Raw genomic sequence first — 23,793 nt, forward strand, 5'->3', positions numbered from 1 at the left:
ATTTATTCTTATCCTTCTTATTATCCTTATTATTTTATTATAATTTGGTCTATGTACTTATGGCTTATCTTTCTTCTTAAACTTTTAACTGGTAGCTCTAGTTCTGAACACTAGTGTAAAGCTCCATAAGTAATATACTGTGTTATCTCGTTAATACATTATTTATTAATTGTTTTTGTTATATTACCATTTATTAATGTTATTATTTTTTCTGTAGCTCTAGTTTTTAACTCTATGCTAAGCTTCATATATTATTATTAATAATAATGAAATATCATTTGTGTACTGCATTACCTCATTTATCACTAAATAATGTATTAATTATTTTTTTAATATTATAATTTATTGTGATGATGATATATATATATATATATATATATAATAAAACATTTAATAATTAATTTCTTACAATTAATTACCAAAATCGACTTTGACATTACTGAAATTACTGTTTCATAGCAACCAAGGAAGTTTCGGTCTAATGAATAATTAACCGCATTCTTCAAGAATGGACTGACTCGACGCGCGACAACCTGCTTAAGCTTTTCCGTCCACTCACTGCAGTGTTTCTCGATCGCAAAGGTGCGCAACCGTGCGTAATATCCCGGGTGGGTGGATTCCGCTGTCACTGACAAAACCCCGAAATCAAAGCATGAGTACCCGGATTACATCACACAGGCTTGCCGCTGGGGTTGGTCTGCCCACTCTCACAGGTGTAATCACAGGGTTTTCTCGTGGGAACTCCCTTGGAGAGGCTTTACATGTAGAGGTTTTACGTATCCATCGCCCCGGGATATAACATATAACTGAGGAATCCTTCTGATGACACTTCTTTGGGTCAGCTCGTGTTCGGGAGAGAAACACTCTCACTGTCCCCTGCTGAAACGTTTCAAAGGTACAGTCATGTGGAGAACAGTTCGTCCAGAAATGCCTTTCTTGCCATTTTCTGTGTTTTCTCCACTTTTGACTAGTCGGGTTTTTCTTCTGGTGTTGCAGTCGTGTCTTATTTTCTATCCCTGCATGCAGTGTGCTCGATCGGTAAGTGCCCCAGATAGATGATGGAAATGAGTGACTTTGTATTTGGAATATTTTTGGTATGTGCTTAAGCGCTCTCTCTCTCTCTCTCTCTCTCTCTCTCTCTCTCTCTCTCTCTCTCTCTCTCTCTCTCTCTCTCTCTCTCTCTCTCTCCTTTCATGAAGCGCACACAGCCACCTGGTATTGAACTATTAGATTCTGGAACATCCAACAGAGTAATCCAGAAAGGTATGAGCTGTTCTTGAACAGTTTCCATTGCTCATAGTTCTTTATTGGGCCTATCTGTTTCTCATAACTGTTGTAATTTGTGGTAAATTCAGTGTGTGTGTGTGTGTGTGTGTGTGTGTGTGTGTGTGTGTGTGTGTTTTAGTTCTCACAACAGATGGTAAGGAGTGCAAGTTTCCTTTTCGCTTTGGTGGGACAATTTATGGCCAGTGTATTCCAATGAGCTCCACTATGGCCTGGTATGTGATAAAACACATGCATGATCACACAGAATAAAACTTGGTTGCCGTGATATTGCAATGCAGACAAATGTGATTTGAACAATGATTTGACATATTGTAGTTGGCTTCAAAGTCAAAGTCCACAAGATATGCTAGAGGTTAAAATCATTGCCATTATTCTAACCTTTGAAATTAGTTGTGTTGGTGTAACCTAATATATTCAGGTTGATCCAATGATGCTAATGTTTTTACTTGAATCAAATCAGTTCATTTCGAAGTTACCGCATGCTGCACATGTTTAAGTTGATAAAAATGTTAACCTATAAAAGCTGTATCTCAGAGTGAACTCAGAAACTGTGTGTTGACTTTTCTTGAGCTAAAATCAGTCTGTGCCTACCGAAATTCAAAGCAGTGCCCCCAGTGGCCAAAGCGGAAAGTGTTTTTGATTGCAAGGGAACTCTGGTTTCAGAGTGAAAAGCCAACACACTCTCATGGAGAAATCATACAGATTTGTACAAGTTGGATAAATATATGAAATCATACGAGCTGGGTCGTGCAAATTCATACAACTTTTACAACAGCCAATCGGATTACTCTCCAGAGGTGGATAGTAACATGTTACAATTACTATGTTACATTTACTTGAGTAACTTTTGGGGGAAATTTTTACTTTTAGAGTAGGTTTAAAAGTGGGTACTTTTTACTCTCAATCAACTAAATTTCGAATGATTTTTTTTAACTTTTACTTCTTTACAATGTGTGGCGTTACTGTTGTTACATTACTGGGTTTAATTTGAATTAATGTGTATTTTATTGAGAGATTATTGAATGGGACTTTTACGAGAGTGGAAGTTCACAGCTGCATGCTCTGAGCCGGAATCACAGACTGTCACTCAATCACCGCAGCATCATCAAACTCTTCAAAGTGAAACTTTCTTCACTCCGCACAGTGAAAAAAAGAATAGCGCGAACAGACAGCATTTCTGCTCATGCACATTGAGGTGCACGGGGCATGCACGGATGAGATATGTGTGCATGAGGCAATCGTGGCGATGAGAGTGGCTGTGTCCACTGTCGTTCACTCATTCACTATTCCCTATAGAGTGAATGGCTGTTAGTGCACTATATCTCAGCAGTAAGTGAACGAAATGAGTGAATTCGGACGAGAGTGTCGGAGCTCTGGGGCTGGTACAGAAAAGTCACTTATGAAATTTTAAAATACTTGGGCCTTATTTGTTATTCTTATTAAATAATATATTAATATAATAAATCTTCATTCTGTTTGTCATTTTTAATATAAAGAGTAAACACATTTGATCAAATAAAGAGTACATTTATTTGTATCTTTATGTTTTGCCTCTCTATATGTTATTATGTTATTTTAATCAAGTAATGATTTGTCAAAAAAGTAATTTACTACATTCAGCATGAAATAAAACATTGCAGGAGTGAAAGAAGCAGTAAACTCCTAGCTCGTACATCTTCCCGTGGTGGATTGTGGGAAATTAATTGTCATCGAGTGTACTTGAAATGTACACTTGAAATTAGAGTGCATTGTGGGTAAGAATGAATGAACAAAAGTAGGGAACTTGAGGCTCACTCAGAATTTAGACACTCCTACAAAATAGCGAAAACTCAAAATAATACACTATATAGTGGATAGGGGCGGTTTCAGACACAGCGAGTTTTCCACAACCAGAGTTGGTGTCCTATGCAGGCTGCATTCTCTGCATATAGAGAACAGTGATACTGCTGTACAGAAATAACGATCTAAATACTTTCGACACTGAAAACTGTAACACTGAAATAGGAATCCACACAGGACTGTAAAAGTTATGAAATTGCAAAAGAACTCATTAAACATGATTTTATTTGATTTATATTTCAGCATTATATATAATGTCCTTGTGGGACATTTTCACATTTTCACTGTAATCATTACTAGAAATGATTCCAAACCTCTCTTACTTACAAATTCATCCAGATCTGACAAGAGCCCTTAAAGAAATAGTTCACCCAAAAATGTAAATTCTCATTATTTACTCACCCTCATGCAACCCCAGATGTGTATGACTTTCTTTCTTCTGCTGAACTTAAATTAAGATTTTCTCAGCTCTGTAGGTCCATACAATGCAAGTGAATGGGTGGCAACATTTTAAAGCTAAACAAACAAACATAAGTCAGCATAAAAATAATCCAAAAGACTCTAGTGGTTAAAACAATATCTTCAGAAGTGATGTGATAGGTGTGGATGAGAAATAGATCACTTTCACATTCTTGTTGTGTTTTTGGTGATTCACATTCGTCCCTGCATATCGCCGCCTGCTGTCTAGCAAAAAATGGACATGGATTAAACCACTTGAGTTTTATGGATTACCTTTATACTGCCTTTATGTGCTTTTTGGAGCATCAAAATCTTGGCCTACAGAGCTAAAATATTCTTTTAAAAATCTGAATTTGTGTTCTGCAGAAGAAAGGAAGTCATACACATCTGGGATGGCATGAGGGTGAGTAAATGATGAGAGATTTTATTTTCATTTTTGGGTAAACTATCTCTTTAAAGTGATAGCTCAGCCAAAATTTAATATTCTGTCATCATTTCTCTGCCCTCATGTTGTTCCTAATCAGTGTGAGGCTTTGTATTATGTGGAACACAAAATATGTTAGACAGAATGTTAGGGACTGACAGTCTCGGTCACTATTTACTTTCAATATATATATATATATATATATATATATATATATATATATATATATATATATATATACACATTTACTGAAAGTAAATAGTGACTCAGGCAAACATTCTGTCTAATATCTCCTTATTGTTTTGCATGGAAGAAAGAAAGTCATATGGGTTTGGAACAACATGATGGTGAATGATGACAGAATTTACATTAATAATAATAATCATAATTCTGTAGTACATGTTCGATGTGTATTATGTAATGCAATATAGGGGAGTAAATGTCTTTTATGTCATTTGTGAAAGTAACGAGTTACTCGCTACTTAAGTACTCTTTCCTTCTAAAACGCAACAGTTACTTTCGTCCATCATACAAACCATTCTCTTTACACTTCAGATCATCCTTACAGACTCTACTCTATGGTTAGGTATAGTGTTATTGTAATACAGTGAAGAGAAAAGCATTTTTTATTAACTCTACCACCAAACGCCAAGCCTAAACCCAATAGTCAGTGGAGTAAAAATGTAAAAATGGGATGAGAACCCCGGTTTCCCACACTGCTGACGCAACACGCTATCAGTCAGGTCACAGTAGCAAGTAAACACACTTGAACTGATGCAAAAATGTCTAATAGGAGATGCCGCTTGTCAGTAACTCGGGATAATTGAGCCGATGTCAGGGTACAGGAACATTTGGAAGCAACATGTTGACGTACGTGTGACCATGTTGATAGGTTACCACTATTTGCAGTGTAAACCCAGACCTTTAGCCAGCCCAAACCTAGAAACTGACCCAGCCCAAACCTAGATCTTTAGTCAGCCAAAACCAGATCCTTTGCCAGCCCAAAGCCAGGACATTACCAGTCCAAACCCAGATCCTTAACCAGCTCAAAACAGATCAGTAGTCAGCCCAAACAGAAATTCTAACCCAACCCAAACTTGATCCTTAGCTAGCTCAAACCAGATACTTAGCCAACCCAGAGGTAGGTCCTTACAAGTCCAAACCCAGATTCTAAATCAGTTCAAACTAGATTCTTAGCCAGTTCAAACCACATTCTGACACATCCCAAATAGTAACCAAAACCTAGCCCAACCCAATTCAATAATCATTAACAAAAAGTATATCTGATGTAACCCCTGATACCAATCCTAACCCATCTACATCTTGAGAAAGGTTCACCTAGCCCTACCGCCCTAACCCCAGGCCTTGTTCCATAACCCGTGACCCCAGTCCTCTCCCAACGCACTGTTTGTGGTAATAATTATCTATTTTATTATCTCTGTGATTTAAGTGCTGTTAACTATACGTACAGATTTCATAAACAGTTATAAACATTCTGAATGGGGGAAGTTTCAGTGAGTCTTATCTGGCGGAACAATCTGGGAAATGATGAAAGATGAAGGGGGTGCCACGGTTATTAATGTCATCTCACGCTGAAGTTGAACAGGTGTGTGCAGATCTCTTAAGTGAGTTGTCACTCCACAACTATGGAGAAGGATTTGTTTGAGGTTGTTTATCGTAACCCTATCAGAGTAGACTTGCAAGACATTTTTGGTCCATGGCTTTAGATTATGTCTATCTGTCTGTTTGATGCTTGCCCAAGTCTCGAATAAATCAGGTGTGTGTCATGTTCATTGTATTGTTGGTTTTGTTTGTGTAGGTGTTCTCTTACACACAACTTTGACCGTGACCAGCAATGGGGATTCTGCAGTCCACGCACACGACTGTTTAATGGTGAGAAATGACCCTTTCCTCCCCTACGAAACTGTTACGTTAACGTTTTTTCTGGTACAGTCTTCCGTAAAGTTGGAGTTTACGTCTGCCGTATGCAAGCAGTTGCGGTCACAGTGTTGAGAATGTCCGCGGTCAAGATTGTGTTTCCCGTTCGTGTGCGTCCATCAGGATTGTTTTTCTTTCAGAGGGATGTGTGTTTACATTAATGCGAAAACTAAACACATTCTGTTTGTAAGACTCAGTCCTCAAGACCTCGATGTTTATAACAGCAGATGTACAGTGTGGATTTTCAAGAGTGTTCGCTGTGGTTCAAACGCACAGCCAATGCATATGCTCACACACCTAAATGTACTGTATACATGCCTACTCATTCTTTAACGTAAGTATGGGAAATAGATTGTCAAATATGTTAAACAAATTAAAACTATTACACAGTAGCGAGTTCTGGTCCTCTAATCATAACTATCAAAATGCAATTTTAGTTTTGAAAGCAACATTTGTAAATCGGCACAATTTGTATTTGTCTACAAGTCTTATTTGAAGCATTTATGCATAAGCCTTTAGATCAAAAGGTTTTTAAGAAAGTGGGAAACATACATTTAGTCGAGTGTGTCCAAACTGGTAGTGTATCTGCACACAAATACGACTGTAGGGAATTGTAGAGGGAGCACTGGCTAAGACTTTGTTTATGATTGGGAAAATAGATACTGCGTATACATCAGCAGTATGAAACTCTCTCTCGCACACAAAGCTGTTGCAATGACTCAGCGTTGTATTCATGATGATAAGCAAGCTTTGCTCTCACAAGTTTTGTTCTCTCCCCTTAATGACATCACTGTTTTGCTCTCAGGGTTCTTCCCCCCTCGCAGGGATCCGGGCCTCTGCCGACAGAACCCATGTTTGAACGGAGGTGTGTGCGCTACAGCTGCTCATCTGCACTCGTTTGAGTGTGTGTGTCCAGACGGCTTTTCTGGAGCCCTGTGTGAAAAGAGTGAGTGACATATGCACACACATACAATTGCTTAATACAATTGGGAAACACAGGAGCACAAAAGTGGTGTATACCGTCGTCGCTCTTACTGTCATATGACAAAAATGGCTAGAGGGTGTATGCGTTCTGGCATGGGGCGCAGAACAGAAAAAGGAAAATGAAGAAAAGAATGCCCAAGTGGATAAAGAGAGATTGGTAGGCTTAATTTATCACTTTATCACTGAAAGTATTTAAGAAATGCTTGAAGTTAACTTACATTTAACATTGCAGAGAGGTACAGATGGCCAGCTAACATAATATCAGTTCATTTGTGTGTGTGTGTGTGTGTGTGTGTGGGGGGGTAATTGTGCCCTGGGGAAACATAAATAATTTGCTCTGTTCCAAACCCTAGTAAGATACCTAATTGAGCAGCATGGTCATACACAGGGTTGAGGAGTAACGTAATACGGGATTACGCACTTAAAATACACAATATTAGTAAAGGTATTACGCTACAGTTACAATTGAAATACATTGTAACGCAAAGGGGTCCCACTTTACATTAAGTGTCTTTAACTACTATGTATTAACAATAAATACATACAATATAATGTATTTACTGTGTAACTATTGCTGTCCTGCAAAATTGTCACAAGATTTACATTTGCCGTTACTGAGGTTGAGGTACGGGTAGGTTTAGGGATAGGGATAGGGTTAAGGTTAAGGTTGGGGATGATGGTTAGAGTTAAGTTTTAGAGTAAGGGTTAGGTAAGGTTTAGGGTTAAAGGACACATGTAATTAAATGCAGGTACTTTAAATGTAAGTACAATGCAACAACATGTATTTACATAACAAGTACATTATATCAAATGCTTAATTACACAGTAGTTAAAGACACCTAATATAAAATGGGACCCGCAAAGGTACTAGTCCAGCAGACCGTGTTAGTTGACATGTAAACTGAAAGTCAGGGGAGCACCAAAAAAGTATGTGGTTGCTTCAGCAATTGCGTTTCTACCCTAACATTTGCTTTTATGATGCTATTGGTTAGGTTTAAGGTTTAGGATAGGGAGGGTGGTTTGACTTGAAACTCGAAAGAGCATTAAACTTAAAAAACGCAACTTTTTTGGAAAAGATTTTAACAAGCTTTTGGCACCACACAGTAGATATTTCACCTCATAACGTCCGTGATATATGTAATGAATCGCGGAATGTTATTTTGCAAAATGTTGCCACAGTCACATCATTTCCATGAGACAAGTCAGGTTAGTCAAGTCTCTTGTGCTTCGTGTGTGGAGCCCTATTTGTGTGGTGCGCATGAATTACTTTTATATAGTTGCCACCGATATAGAGCTGCTCAACTTGTAGCTCAAAAACCCAGAAGAGAATTCACTAGGGGGTTCTTCTGGATTTTCCTATGGGTTTTTATAATGGGGTTTTTGAACGTATGAGTAAAATAAGGTCTGTGGTAAACATGACAATACGTGAACGTTTTGTTCTACAATGGAAATAACACACAGTCATACCTCAAACTTAAGTTTTGAAGCCACCGTGCATTTAAAAAAAGAAAGTATATAATACAATAAGTATAGGTCTGACTACCACCGCTGGAGTCGTGAGTTTGAATCCCAGGGCGTGCTGAGTGACTCCAGAGACTCCAGCCTGATCTCCTAAGCAACCAAATTGGCTAGGGAGGTTAGAGTCACATGGGTGGTCACAGTGGTCCCCATGAGGAGAACAGCTTAAACATAATGTCTTAATGAAAATATATAATACATATTTAGAAATTTAGAAAATATAATTTGCCTATTTTAAAAAATGAAAGACTTCAGAAAACACAAATGTGTTTATTTTTTATTTGTCTAGCACATCATCACATGTTGGTCTCCATTCAGTCGTGGCTGTCTTTTTCACAGCATAATGAATAGGTCTCATCTTTAATGCAATCATATTTTCCATAAGCTTTTGTCAGTGTCATCTGATATTGGTGGATTGGTTACTCCAGGCCTGTTCTGATTGGTCCATTATTCGAGAGTATAAAGTCAAGAGTTTCTGTTCTGTGGTTTGATTTGTAGGGAAGTGTTATGAACAGCTGCATCTTAAATACTATGACATTGGAGAATCGTGGGGACGAATCTATAAGCGGAATGTCGAGCTTTGCATGTGCCTTGCTGGAGGAGTTAAATGCAAGCGTGTACACTACACAGGTACATCTCACCTGAAAATAAACACATGATACCTGATCACCTGAGGCTGCTGCTTTTCCTGGTGAACATTGTTCTTTCTCTCTCTGTGAATGTGTGTGTGTGTGTGTGTGTGTGTGTGTGTGTGTGTGTGTGTGTGTGTGTGTGTGTGTGTGTGTGTGTGTGTGTGTGTGTGTGTAGTGTGCTCGATTAATCGCTGTGAATATGACGGAGTGTGTAGAATCATAGAAGCCACAGGAGAAGAGGTGTGTGGTTGCACACAAGGATATATTGGACAGTACTGCAACATCAGTGAGTACACACACACACACACGCGTGCACATGCATATCAGGGCTCGGCAAATTTCACAATTTAAGAATGGGCTCTCTTTCAATGAATGGTTGAATGAATTGAACTGGCCACACCCCAAATGGTGTTGAAATGGAATAACAGGAAAATAACTTGACAGATTATCACAACAGAGCAACAGAACATGATTTATAATATATATAGCGATTCATAACTATACATTCAGATTCATAACTATATAATCAGGATTTATAACTATATATTCAGATTTATATCTATATATTCAGATTCATAACTATATATTCAGATTCATAACTATATAATCAGGATTTATAACTATATATTCAGATTCATAAATATATATTCAGATTCATAACTATATATTCAGATTTATATCTATATATTCAGATTCATAACTATATATTCAGGATTTATAACTATATATTCAGATTCATAAATATATATTCAGCATTTATAATTATATATTCAGATTTATATCTATATATTCAGATTCATAAATATATATATTCAGCATTTATAATTATATATTCAGATTTATATCTATATATTCAGATTCATAACTATATATTCAGATTCATAACTATATATTCAGATTTATATCTATATATTCAGATTTATAAGTATATATTCAGATTCATAACTATATATTCAGGATTTATAACTATATATTCAGGATTTATAACTATATATTCAGATTCATAAATATATATTCAGATTCATAACTATATATTCAGGATTTATAACTATATATTCAGATTCATAAATATATATTCAGCATTTATATCTATATATTCAGATTCACAACTATATATTCAGATTCCTAACTATATATTCAGATTTATATCTATATATTCAGATTCCTAACTATATATTCAGATTTATATCTATATATTCAGATTTATAACTATATATTCAGATTTATATCTATATATTCAGATTCATAACTATATATTCAGATTTATATCTATATATTCAGATTCATAACTATATATTCAGGATTTATAACGATATATTCAGATTCACAACTATATATTCAGCATTTATATCTATATATTCAGATTTATAACTATATATTCAGATTTATATCTATATATTCAGATTTATAACTATATATTCAGATTTATATCTATATATTCAGATTCATAACTATATATTCAGGATTTATAACGATATATTCAGATTCACAACTATATATTCAGCATTTATATCTATATATTCAGATTCATAACTATATATTCAGATTTATATCTATATATTCAGATTCATAACTATATATTCAGATTTATATCTATATATTCAGATTCATAGCTGTATATTCACATTTATATCTATATATTCAGATTCATAACTATATATTCAGGATTTATAAATATATATTCAGATTCATAACTATATATTCAGATTTATATCTATATATTCAGATTCATAACTATATATTCAAGATTTATAAATATATATTCAGATTCATAACTATATATTCAGGATTTATAACTATATATTCAGATTCATAAATAAATATTCAGCATTTATAACTATATATTCAGATTTATATGTATATATTCAGATTCATAACTATATATTCAGATTTATATCTATATATTCAGATTCATAACTATATATTCAGCATTTATAACTATATATTCAGATTCATAACTATATATTCAGCATTTATAACTATATATTCAGATTCATAACTATATATTCAAATGTATAACTATATATTCAGAATCATAATATATTCGCTTTGTCACCAATCTTGTTTGTAATATTCATGGACAGTATATCGAGGCGTAGTCGGGGTGGGGAAGGTGTGCGGTTCGGTGGGCTGGAGATCTCATCGCTGCTTTTTGCAGATGATGTAGTCTTCATGTCATCATCGGTCCGTGACCTTCAGCTCTCAATGGATCGCTTGGCAGTCGAGTGTGAAGCGGCTGGGATGAGGATTAGCACCTCTAAATCTGAGGCCATGGTTCTCAGCAGCAAACCGATGAGTACTCCGGGTAGGGAAGGAGGTATTTCCCTAAGTGAAGGAGTTCAAGTACCTCGGGGTCTTGTTGACAAGTGAGGGGACAATGGAGTGGGAGTTTGGCCGGAGTATCGGGCAGTGGGGGCGGTATTGCACTCGCTCTATCGCACCGTTGTCACGAAAAGAGAGATGAGCCGGAAGGCAAAACTCTCGATCTACCGGTCAATTTTCATTCCTACCCTCACCTATGGTCATGAAGGTTGGGTCATGACGAAATAACTAGGTCGCGAGTACAATAGGCCGGAATGGGTTTCCTCAGAAGTGTGCTGGCTTATCCCTTAGAGATAGGGTGAGGAGCTCAGTCATCCGTGAGGAGCTCAGAGTAGAGCCGCTGCTCCTTTGAGTCGAAAGGAGTTAGTTGAGGTGGTTTGGGCATCTGGTAAAGATGCCCCCTGGGGAGGTGTTTCAGGCACGTCCAGCTAGGAGGAGGCCTCGGAGAAGACCCAGGACTAGGTGGAAGTTTTGGGCCCCCTGCTGGAGCTGCGGCCCCCGCAACCCGACTTTGGATAAGCAGTTGAAGATGGATGGATGGATGGATGGAACAATATATTCAGGATTTAAAAATATATATTCAGATTCATAACTACATATTCAGGATTAATAACTATATATTCAGATTCATAACAATATATTTAGATTAATAATGTCTAGGTTACTGTTGTAACCTCCAATCCCTAATGGAGGGAATGAGACGTTGTGTTGAATGAAGCGACACTAGGGGACTTTCTTGAAGGCCTCGGTTACCTCTGAACTTGAGAATAGGCCACTGAGAAATTGGCAGACAGAATTTGCAAGTCCCTCCCACGGACATATGGGTATAAAAGGAGGGAATCGTGCATCTGTTCATTCAGGTTTTGCACTGAGGAGCCGAGAATAAGGTTTGTCTGTTACAGTGGCTCGGTTGAGCGTCATGGCCGGGGGGACACAACATCTCGTTCCCTCCATCAGGGAATGGAGGTTACAACAGTAACCTAGACGTTATGAATCGAAATATATTGTTATGAATCTGAATATATTGCTTTGAATCTGATGCCTCTGTGTGGAGCGGAGGGGGGGCGGGGCCGGACGTGCAATATTCCGACCCAGCCCAGCCCCCCTCTGCTCCACACTCTGTTTGGAGACAGCGTTCCCTTTACGCTGTCCACCAAAGCAGACAAAGAGCTTCTCAGAACATCTAAAGGTCTGCGTGCGGTCCACATAGGTATGCAAAGCATGCACTGGACACAGCAACTTAAGGCTGGGTCTGCCTCCTACCGGGACAGCTTCACTTGCAGGATCACTACCTGGTTCCTGCAGCACATCAGGATCAGGACTACCCAAGTGCAGATCTTTAAGTGCATTGGCCTGGCTTCCGGGCTGTGAGGGGCGCCCTGACGCGAGGAACCAATCATCTAGCCGTGAGGAGTGAGGGGGGGACGTAGGGTTCCAGTCCAGCTCACGGTGGCCCGGGCAAGCATAGTGGACATCTGCGCATCAGGCTCTGACCAGACAAGCAGACCCGAAGTTGGCAGCCCAGTTGAGTCATCAGCATCAGATGGCGCTGTGACACTCTCCGATGCAGCGCCGAAATCATCATCCAGCTCGCGGGGTCCAAGGAAGACATCAGACTGGCCGTGGGGCGAGCGGGTCTTGCGTCGGACCCGGATGGAAGCAAAGGAGTGTGCTGGGGGGTGGGTAGTTCACACTCCCCAATTCGCCTTCATTTCAGGAGGTTTGGCGCTGGGGGGCGGCTGAATTGGCTTTCTCTCGGAGGAACCGGACCACAATGTTGCCATTTCTTCAGAAATCTGAATGAACAGATGCACGATTCCCTCCTTTTATACCCATATGTCCAGGGGAGGGACATGCAAATTCTGTCTGCCAATTTCTCATTGATCTTTTCTCAAGTTCAGAGGTAACCGAGGCCTTCAAGAAAGTCCCCTAGTGTCGCTTCATTTGCCACAACTTCGAGTGAGCGACAGACAGGGAACTATATATTCATAGTCATAATTATATATATTCAGATTCATAACTATATATTCAGGATTTTTAACTACAGTATACTGTATAATCAGGATTTATAACTGTATATACAGATTCATATCAATATATTCAGGATTTATAACTATATAGTCTGATTTATAACTATACATTCAGACTTGCAGCATATTCAGTATTTATAACCATGAATTCAGATTTTCAAATATATTTTCTGTTTTATAATTTTATATTTAGATTTAGAATTAGATATTCGGATTCAGAACTAGATATTAAGATCTACAGTAAATTAATATATTCAGATTTACAATTATACATTCAGACTGAAATATATTCAGTTTAACTATAAATTCAGGATTTTTATATTTGATTTATAATTACATTTATATTTATGTCACGGGTCCGGTGAGTTCAGCAGTTTGTTTTGTTTGTTTTGTAATTTTCTCTCCCTGATGTCTCACAGGTGCGGCCGGCATTAGTGATCGGCATTTCCATGGCAGTATTGATTGTTCCCGGCAGAACACTGATCATTCCACTGATTAGCATGCTGAGCAACACCTGTTCTCCTCTAATTCCGATTAGCCTACTCCAGATTCTCGCAAGGCATTGCAGAGGTTTCTGGGTTTGCTGATTTTATTTGAGATTTAAAAGTAACTACAGTCAGCTCGCCGCACCTCTGACGGACCTCTCCTCCACACGCACTGGTTTTTGTTGGTCCCTGCGAGCTGAGACCATGGTTTCTAAACTAAAGGAGCAGTTTTCTACCACACCCATCCTCGGTACTTCTGATCCTACGAGTATGTTCGTGGTGGAAGTGGATGTGCCTGAGATTGGTGTCGGAGTGGTGCTCTCCCTCGGATGGAAATATGCATCCGTGTGCTTTTTTCCCCCGCACTGCTTAACACCAGCTGAACAGAATTACAACGTTGGCAACTGAGAATATTGGCTGTCCGATTGGCCTTGGGCGATTGGCTTCATTGGTTGTAAGGTTCGGGGTTACCTTTTGAGGTCTGGACAGATCGTAAGAACCTGGAGTATATTCATAGTGCCAAATGCCTCGACTCTAAACAGGCTCGCTGGGCACTATTTTTCATGCGATTCAACTTTGTTTTGTCTTATTGCCCTGGCGTCAAGCCCAACTCCTTATTTCGTGTTTTGAGGTCGAGAACTCCACCGTCCCACAGGATACAATTTTTCCCTCCAATCGCGTGTTGGGCATGGTACCCTGGGGGGTGGAGGCTAAAGTCCGCGCGGCGCTACGAAACACTGCGCCCCCGCCACGTGCCCAGTGGGCTGGTTATTTTTTCCATGATCTATAGTGGGGTCACTTGCCATCCAGGGGAGACTCACACCCAGACACTCATTAGAGGTATGTCGATTAGTAGCCGCTTGCCCTATTTGTGCCACTAATAAGACATCCTGTGAACCCCAGGCCAGGCTCCCCCAACTGCTGCCTGTCCCTTCAAGACCCTGGTCACACATAGCCATGGATTTCGTAACTGCCCCCCCTCCCATGGCAACACGATTGTAGTGGAGCAGTTCTCGAAGGCAACTAATTTTTATTCCCCACCCCAAATTATCTCCAGCGAGGAAGATCATGGTAGCAATCATTAACAACGTCTTCCACATACTGTCACGGCTCCGGTGAGTTTGGCGTTCATTTTTGTTTACTTTGTCATTTTCTCTCCCTCATGTCTGCGTTTCCAAGGGAGCATTGATTGTTGAACTAATCAGTGACTGATCATGCCACTGATTAGCATCCTGAGCAACACCTGTTCTCCTCTAATTCACTACCTCCTTAAGCCTGTCGTGTTCTCAGATTGTTGTTTGATGTTGAATACTAATATCACTCTCTCTGCCAGTTGGTCCTGTCTCATGTATCTGTTAGTTGCCCGCATTGCGGGTGTGGTTGCCTTCCAGTTTTGCTGGTCTTCCACAGAGGATACCTCACCTCTGCCCGCATGTCGGGAGTTTAGATCGGCCATCTCTACTGGACATTCTCACTCTAATCGCTCCTGCTGGTTAAAGTGTGACGTGCTGTAGTAGCAACCATGTTCCATTCCGTTTCCGTTCGTCCAACGAAGGCCGTCTCATTTAAACAAGGCTTGATTATATGAGGACACTCGGTATACTGCAGTCTTCAAAGGACGTGACCTCCATAGGACGCATCCTTCCAAATGAGACACAGCCAGGGTGTTGAATAATACAATTGAAATTGATATTCTATTTGTACTATTATGTTTTTCATTTCATTACTAAGGTAACACATTTATTTGTTTAACATAGCTTAGAAAAATTAGGATGTATTTTTTCTCTCTCTTTTATAAAAATGTTACTGTTCATTTATGATGAAATGAATATTCTCTGTTTAAGGATATAGTAGACTATAAATGTGTTATTTAGGAGATAAACACAAGGTATTGCTCCCAAAGTAAGTCTTGTTATTATTGTTATGTGTTGTTAATGTCTGTATCAAGCATACAACGTAATTTAGCAAACCATCACTTATAGAATCTTTGTTGCTATAGCTCAAAGTCCAGTGCCCCATAAATGTACAGAATAATCATTAGTAAACATTTATAAACATTTACGATGTATACATTGTTTCAACTTTAGATTGGGTACTGCAAACATATGAAAAAAATTATTAATAAATGATTTTTAAAGCATGCTTACGTTAACAAACAAACAGTAAATGTGTGTCTTTTACAGAGGTTTGTTACTAATTAGCTGGACATTAATTAATCATTTGTAAACATGAATAGTGTGTGAAGTGGTAAAAAATACTAATCATTTCTGAAAGCATTTGTAAATGTAAAAAAAAAATGCATGAGCTCATTTATAAATAACATCTGTAAGTTTTTGTATTTACAGTAACTAATGATCTGTTAAGCATTATGTAATGTTTGTAAATGATTTATTAATGAAAGTGTTCACAAAGTGGAATTTAAAATACATTCTCCAATTCTGATTGACACTCAAGACTAATGCAAACACGGTGTAATAAGCTTACTTGTTGTGTGTGTGTGTGTGTGTGTGTGTGTGTGTGTGTGTGTGTGTGTGTGTGTGTGTTCAGAGCCAGATGAGCAGTGTTACCGTGATTCAGGTGTACAGTACCGCGGTATCGCTAATGCCACAGTGTCTGCATCATCCTGCCTTCCCTGGAACTCTGATCTTCTCTTCAATGAACTGACAGTAGAGAGAGTAGACAGCGCATCCCTCAGGGGGCTTGGAGAACACGCTTTCTGCAGGTCACATACTCATTTTTATCATGCTTTTCCAATTCTTTTTCATACGTTTCTTTACTTCTAGAATCAGAAGTCACAGTTATACTAATGAACTGTATTACTTGGTGGAAGATTTGTTAATTTGAATTGTTATGATTATTAAATGTAACTATTTATTGAACATTGATGTATTTGATTACATTGCTGTTGCTGCCGTTTTATAAAATGATTCAACTATTTGAGGCTGTGTGTTAGAGTGAATTATTCAAGGTTAAAGGGATTTATTTCATTAAGTATTATTTTGCTTTATAAGGAAACTTTGATGTTGTCTTTGCAATGCCGTTTGAATGACTTAGTGTAATTTGGCAGGAATCCAGATCATGATAAACTGCCGTGGTGTTACACAATGATGGACAGAGCCATTTCCTGGGAGTACTGCGACATCCCACGCTGCTTCAAACACACATGTTAGTACAAATCCACGAACACACACACACACACACACACACACACACACACACACACACACACACACACACACACACACACACACACAATAGAAGCTATTGTGCAAATTCTGCAGAATTCTCACATGCTCAAAGTGACTTTTACAGTTCAGTTAATACAGAGCTGCTCAAGGCACTAGATTTATTTGTCATGAACGATTGACATCATACTCCTGGAACTTCATGAGCATGTTATGAATGTTATTAAAGCAGCAAGATGAGCTACCCTGAAGCTAGCACAACATAGCATTTTGGGGGGGTTACAGCCTGAAGCATTTACATGTTTCCATTGATCATGGTATAAGTAATGGGGAGGTTGTACTTTCTTGTTTTGATTATTTGGGAGGTTAGATTCAGTGGATGTGCAATTTTACAGTAGAAATTGTTTTGTATATTAAAGATGAACTCCGGGTTATTCCACGCTTTAGCCCAGTTGCACCGTAATAATTATGTTTGTCTTTGGAAACACTACTTATTAATGCCTGTGTCCAGTGGCTTGCCATTTACTTTAGGAAGATTTGTAAATGTAGTAAACTAAGAGTGACCCAAATACTGCACGCTTTTATTGTGTATACATATTGAATGCCAACTGGTGTTCTTATTGCAAGTTAAGGGGTTTTGTCAGTATTTGACTTGTGTCTTTAGTTATCTGCTGAGGTGACATTTACAAGACAAAACTTTTGTCATAATGTGTTTTAAGTTATAGAAAATGTAATATACTTTTGTAATGTTGGCAGATTATTTGACTCTTCCTCTGTTTTCTCTCAGCCACTCGAAGAGGCCCTGTTGTACCCTTGCCATCGCGCCCATCCCGCACTCCTGGCAAAACACCAGTTTGTGGTAAGAAGCATGAGAAGCGGGTGAGTCGAGGGCGTATCATTGGTGGGACATCTGCACTGCCCGGAGCTCACCCTTGGATGGCAGCGTTGTACATCGGTGAAGAGTTCTGTGCGGGCAGCCTAGTTTCCTCCTGCTGGGTCATGTCAGCGGCTCACTGCTTTTTGCGCAAGTATGTGTGTGTGTTTAAAAAACTAAACAAAAAAAAAATGTAATGATGAAATATGAGACATCATTCAGTTTATGTGTGCTGCAGGATTTAAAACAGCTTACATTAATGTTACGTTATATAATGACATTAAAATGACATTTCTATTTAGACTTTATAACTTATGAAGAACTTCATTGTAACAGTACTACAAAACTTTACATTTAGTCTTCAATTTTAATACATAATTGTATTATATTATATATACAAATTAATCTTTATAAAGTTTGCATAAATGCATATTTATAAAATTATATTTTATAACTAAGTAACTGCAAAAAACTTAATTTTTTTTTTTCTCAGTCCATTATTGTCGCAGATTCGAGTTGTTCTTGGCCAACATTTCTTCAACGACACAGGCCCGAACACCAGGACGTTTGGTGTTGAGAATTATGTTTTGTATGACAGTTATAATCTGTACCAGCCAACTGTACATGATATCGGTGGGTTTTGACTCCAAACACTTGAATATCTTTACAAACTCACAGGAAATGTCACATTATCTACAGATGCTCCTGATAAATTTCGTCCAGTGCTGCCTATAGGGAGCGCTATAACAAAAAAACATAAACCAAAAAAAAAAACATCACAATTCCCAACCATTTCATCAGTGACTAAGTTCAGGCATGAAACTCTTAATGGTTAATAGCTAATAGGTTTTTCGAACATGTTATCTGTTAGCCAATCGGCTTGCTCACATGTGATATGTTAAGCCAATTGGCTCACGTGTTGTCAGCTGATAGGTCCTTTGACATGTAATATTGATAGCCAATAAACTTGCATGCTCTTTTTTTCCTAACAATTACATTTGCTCAGTTTTCAAGTAAGCCAGTGTAAGAGTTTTCTCTGAATCCCTCCTTCACCCCAGCACCACTGGTCTAGATCTGCTTCATGGGGATTGTATTTATGCCTAATTGTGCATATTTGGCCTCCTAAAGTGATGCTCCAACGTGCTAAAGGAATAGTTCATCCCAGAATTCAAATGTTCTCATCATTACTCGCCCTCATGTCACCCCAGATGTGTTTGACTTTCTTTTTTCTGCTGAACACAAATTAAGATTTTTAGAAGAATATCTCAGCTCTGCAGGTCTACACAATACAAGTCAACAGGGTCCAAAACTTTGAAGATCAAAAAAAGCACATAAAGTCAGCATAAAAGCAATCCAAATGACTCCAGTTGTTAAATCTATATCTTTAGAAGCAATATGATAGGTGTGGGTGAGAAACATATATATATATATATATTTATGTCCTTTTTTTACTATAAATTCTCCTCCCTGTCCAGTAGTTGCCGATATGTACGAAGAATGCGAATCGCCAAAAACAAAAGAAGAAGAACTCTTAGGAGACAAGAGCGTTTAGGATGGCTGTTTGAAAGTGGAGATTTACAGTAAAAAAGTACTTAAATATTTATATGTTTCTCACCCACACCTATCATATCGCTTCTTAAGGTATAGATTTAACCATATATTAATACATTTTTTGCTGGTGTTGAGGAATGCTGGCTGAAGATCGCTGACCACAACCTCCACAGTTTTAGCACGTTTTAGCGCAATGTGTGGACTTTACAGACGGTCCCTTACTTACCGTAGGCAAAATTTCCAATCAATATCAAGGTTAAAAAAACAATCTTGAATAATTGTTTTGTGACACCATCAGATCGGCTAAAATACAGGACAAATCGTGTCCTGTATCGATTCGATACAAGACGCATAAATTAATCATTAAATATGGCACGATCCCCTATTTTATGGGACAAATGGGAACCCTGTCTCCATGTCTCCCTCAAATCTGTGTATTGGGCTTGGGAGCTTCAGTAGCCACGTTTCCACTATCGGGCCAAATTAGGGTGTGCTAGTGCATGCCAGGGCCAGTTGCGTTCCCAATGTCACTTCCAGGTATTCATCATGCCTCCTTAGGGGCTTTCTATGGGCTAACGGCCAATGGCCTTTGGCCTGGCGATTACCCTTGGGCCAAACACGGCCAACCGGGGATTGAGGCATGTTCATTGCCAAAGGCAGAGTTTCGCCGAACTTCCCATGTTGTATATCCAGAGCACGAAGGTACAGGTTCAGTGAAAAAAAATTATTAAATATGGACACAGTACAAATATGATAAAAGACCCAATGTCCAAAGAAATTACTTTCCATGGTGTATTCATAAATGGTGTGCTGGGACATCTTCCCACTCATGACACCATGGCAGTTACAGTCGGTGAGTTGTCAACGCTAACTTATCTTACTAGTTACCTAATTTTTTTTTAATGCAGATCGATTGTGGTCTTGCACCTCGAGGTCCGAGGCTATTGGCCCCTCCTGGCCAGTTGATATCCCTGGCTTGCACTGGCCCGATAGTGGAACAGTAGCTTTTGGAAGTCTACAATTTTTTTAAGGCTGTTGATTAATGCCTACGCAATTAATCACGCCTCCATAAGGAATTATCCAACCAACGGAGTGATTCAAGCCTAATTAAAGTGCCATCGCCATATTTTTGCAAGTCTCAGTCAGCAGGGGGCAGTAAGCGCAGCTCCGGCTGTACAGGCAACAAATCGACAGCTGAATGGAGAAGAGTGCAAGGGGCTTTAGACGTATTTTTTAAAGTTTCAAACTACATTTAACTTGACACAGCATTCTAAAAACGCAACGTTTAGGGCTAGAAATGCTGAAAACCAGTGAAACGCGACGCACCAAAACCAACCAATAATAAGCAAATATTAATATATGCGATTCATTGTGATTCATTAATCGGCATACCAAGAAAAAAATTGGACCGATTGACAGCCCTATTTTTCTATTATTATTATAATTTTTGTTTATCTAGTTGCCTAGACAAGAAGCACAACTCGGATCCCTCTTGAGGACAAATGTTTTGGAACCCTGTTCACTCCTGCATTTACTGCGATCGTCATAAACGGACCAGGTCTAAACAGGGTTTAAGTGTTTGTGTGTTGTGTTACGTGTGTGCGTGTGTGTAATAAAAGTCATTTTACAGTCTTAGTGAAGCTGAAGAAGACAAATGGACGCTGTGCTAAGAAAACACAGTTTATCCGGCCGATCTGTCTTCCGGGGAAAGACACTGTGTTTCCGGATCATTCCTGCTGTAAAATCACTGGCTGGGGACATATGCATGAGAGTAAGAACATACACATATACAGAGGAATTTACACTATTTACCATATTTCAGGTTATTTCGGCATAACAATGTTATGACTACGAAGTTGTAATATTAGCTATAACTTTTCACAGTAAGGGTACGTGATTATATCGCACAAAAATCACGCTAACAAGTGTAATGTTTATGTCTTGATACTATACTTTTGAAAGTTTGTGGACTGGCTCCATTCACTTCCATTGTAAGCCCCTAACAGTAACCACAATTTTTGCTTCTTTCGAGGGACGTGTCAAAAGTATTTTTTGTATTAATCTACATTATACCACATATGCTGTCAATTAAGCTTAACTTGTATTGATCCTGGGACAATAAGTCATGACACTGAACTACAATGTAACAATGAGTCTCAAAATGTATTACTCTCTGCATAAAATGTGAATTTAACTTGTGTGTATGTGTGTGTGTGTTCAAGAGGCGAACTCATACTCTCACCTGCAAGAGGGTGTTGTGAAGATTATTCCATTTGAGCGCTGTTCATCTCCAGAGGTGTATGGAGCAGATGTCAGGTCTGGCATGCTGTGTGCAGGAAGTGACTCCTGTGTGGATGCCTGCCAGGTAAGATGATTTGAATACATTGGGCAGCAAATATTGTAATAACAGTGGCCTCTGAGAAACAACACGGTTTCAAGGGGCCGGTTTCTGGCCTGAAATGCCCTATCCTCCATTGAGCTACATTAAAGTTTTGAGGTCTTTTTTTGCCTTACTAGGGACATCTGTATAATAACAACTATGCTTGTTTAACCCGTAACTCTGCAGACCCACCAGCAGGTCTGTGGGTGTGGCCAGGAGATGTAATACATTTTGGATGTCTAAATAGTAGTGCTGACACACGATACATTTTTTTAATCGCGATTAATCGCATATTTTGAAAGTGCTGAAATTGGACTCTCTATATTCTACTTTTCCTGTCAAAATGCATTTATTTCCTTCTTAGGACAGAAAACAAAACAATGTGTAACAACATAGTGCTTTATTAACACTTTCCAAACAAAGTCTTCCACAGTATAAAGAATAATGAACACGTCAAACTCTTTTAATGAATCGCATGCGTTAACACGTTTATTTTGACAGCTCTGATATATAGTTTCAAAGTCCAAACACTTTATCTGTTGATCTGACCATCAGAATGCCTCATAAGAGAAACACTGTGTGTGTGTGTGTGTGCGTGTGTGTGTGTGTGCAGGGAGACTCCGGTGGTCCTTTAGCGTGTGAGTGTGACGGTGTGAGCTTCCTCTATGGCATCATCAGTTGGGGGGATGGATGTGGACGGACAGGAAAACCGGGCGTCTACACTCTAGTGCCCAAATACGCTGACTGGATAAAAAGTGTCCTCAAACCACCCAAAAAAAAAAAAAACAAAAACAAACACATTGGTTAACAGAACACTGGAAACACTGTGTTGGGAAGCAATGCCAAAGATAACCAGTAAAACTGTGAACATATTATTATTTGTTAGGTCACACTTTATATTACAGTGTTCTGTGTGTAAGTAATACTATGAACATGTACTTATTATGTAATTATTTTGTGAATCTGCTTGTAATTACATGTTTATTGCTATTGTATTTATATCAACATGCAATATTTGTGACATCTTCACTGTAATGTAAAGTATTATCATGTAATATTTGGTTGATTTGCATTTCAATAAATTATGATTTTTACATTTTATTTGTAAGATGACTGTGATGTAACTGTATCTTTTAACTGTATTCTATGCATGCTATGTAAACATTGTTTAGGTGGTGTTTGGGTGAATTCCACGAAGCCTGCCAAGGTTTAAAATGATCAATTATTAAAGAAAATGCAGCCATTTTAAAGCCAAAATTAGAAAAATATTTCAAATGCACACATCTTAAAAATAGGCTCATATGTATATTTGATGTATATAATATATATATATATATATATATATATATATATATATATATATATATATATATATATATATATATATATATATATACATCAAATATATATATATATATATATATATATATATATATATATATATATATATATATATATATATATATATATATATTGCATTTTAATTTTATAACCAATTGCCATTAAATTGAATGGTGTAATCTTTAATCAAGTTATATCCAGATAACTTAAAGTCATGGAAATGTGTTATAAACTGGAATGCATAAATATTTTCTCCTCAATTCTCTTGCATAAAAATAATAAAATATTATTCAAAATAAACGATTTTTACATCCTGGTAATATTTGTTGTTTTTTCAGATTTTAATAAAATAAGTGTGTTTTGATAGGATAATAATAACAACAATGAGACAGGACTATATAATCACATTTAAAAAGTAAATAATCCAGATGCAGTATGGTAATAACAATCACAGGAAAATGTGTTTATTTAATAAAATATTTAAATGATGTCAAAATACATGACCAAATAATTAAATGTGTAGTATAAATGATTTTTTTTTTCC

At 37.9% G+C, this 23,793-nt stretch overlaps 1 protein-coding gene across 2 annotated transcripts; it reads left to right on the forward strand.

The window, feature by feature from the left end:
• The first annotated feature begins 560 nt into the window (after positions 1-560).
• On the forward strand, positions 561-23,197 carry LOC127655838 (hepatocyte growth factor activator-like). 2 transcript variants are annotated; one of them, XM_052143850.1, is made up of 15 exons: positions 561-895; positions 997-1,038; positions 1,200-1,263; positions 1,406-1,499; positions 5,829-5,902; positions 6,753-6,893; positions 8,948-9,079; positions 9,257-9,367; positions 16,466-16,640; positions 16,986-17,083; positions 17,891-18,131; positions 18,471-18,610; positions 21,159-21,299; positions 21,751-21,893; positions 22,522-23,197. In XM_052143850.1, the coding sequence occupies exons 2-15, from the start codon at positions 1,021-1,023 to the stop codon at positions 22,714-22,716; spliced, it is 1,767 nt and encodes a 588-aa protein (XP_051999810.1). In that variant the 5' UTR covers positions 561-895; positions 997-1,020; the 3' UTR covers positions 22,717-23,197. The 2 variants fall into 2 exon arrangements, with proteins under 2 accessions (XP_051999810.1, XP_051999801.1); XM_052143841.1 differs by having other exon boundaries at positions 561-1,038.
• Positions 23,198-23,793: the final 596 nt, after the last annotated feature.

Source organism: Xyrauchen texanus, chromosome 2, assembly GCF_025860055.1.
Source record: "Xyrauchen texanus isolate HMW12.3.18 chromosome 2, RBS_HiC_50CHRs, whole genome shotgun sequence".
Lineage (NCBI taxonomy): Eukaryota > Metazoa > Chordata > Actinopteri > Cypriniformes > Catostomidae > Xyrauchen > Xyrauchen texanus.

What these genes read in the sequence shown, in the direction of transcription:
- LOC127655838 (XM_052143841.1), top strand. Translation starts at nt 823, where the DNA reads ATGACACTTCTTTGGGTCAGCTCGTGTTCGGGAGAGAAACACTCTCAC. An exon ending in ACGCACACGACTGTTTAATG is followed by an intron (nt 5,903 to 6,752) that starts GTGAGAAATGAC and finishes TTTTGCTCTCAG; the next exon opens with GGTTCTTCCCCCCTCGCAGG. An exon ending in CAAGCGTGTACACTACACAG is followed by an intron (nt 9,080 to 9,256) that starts GTACATCTCACC and finishes GTGTGTGTGTAG; the next exon opens with TGTGCTCGATTAATCGCTGT.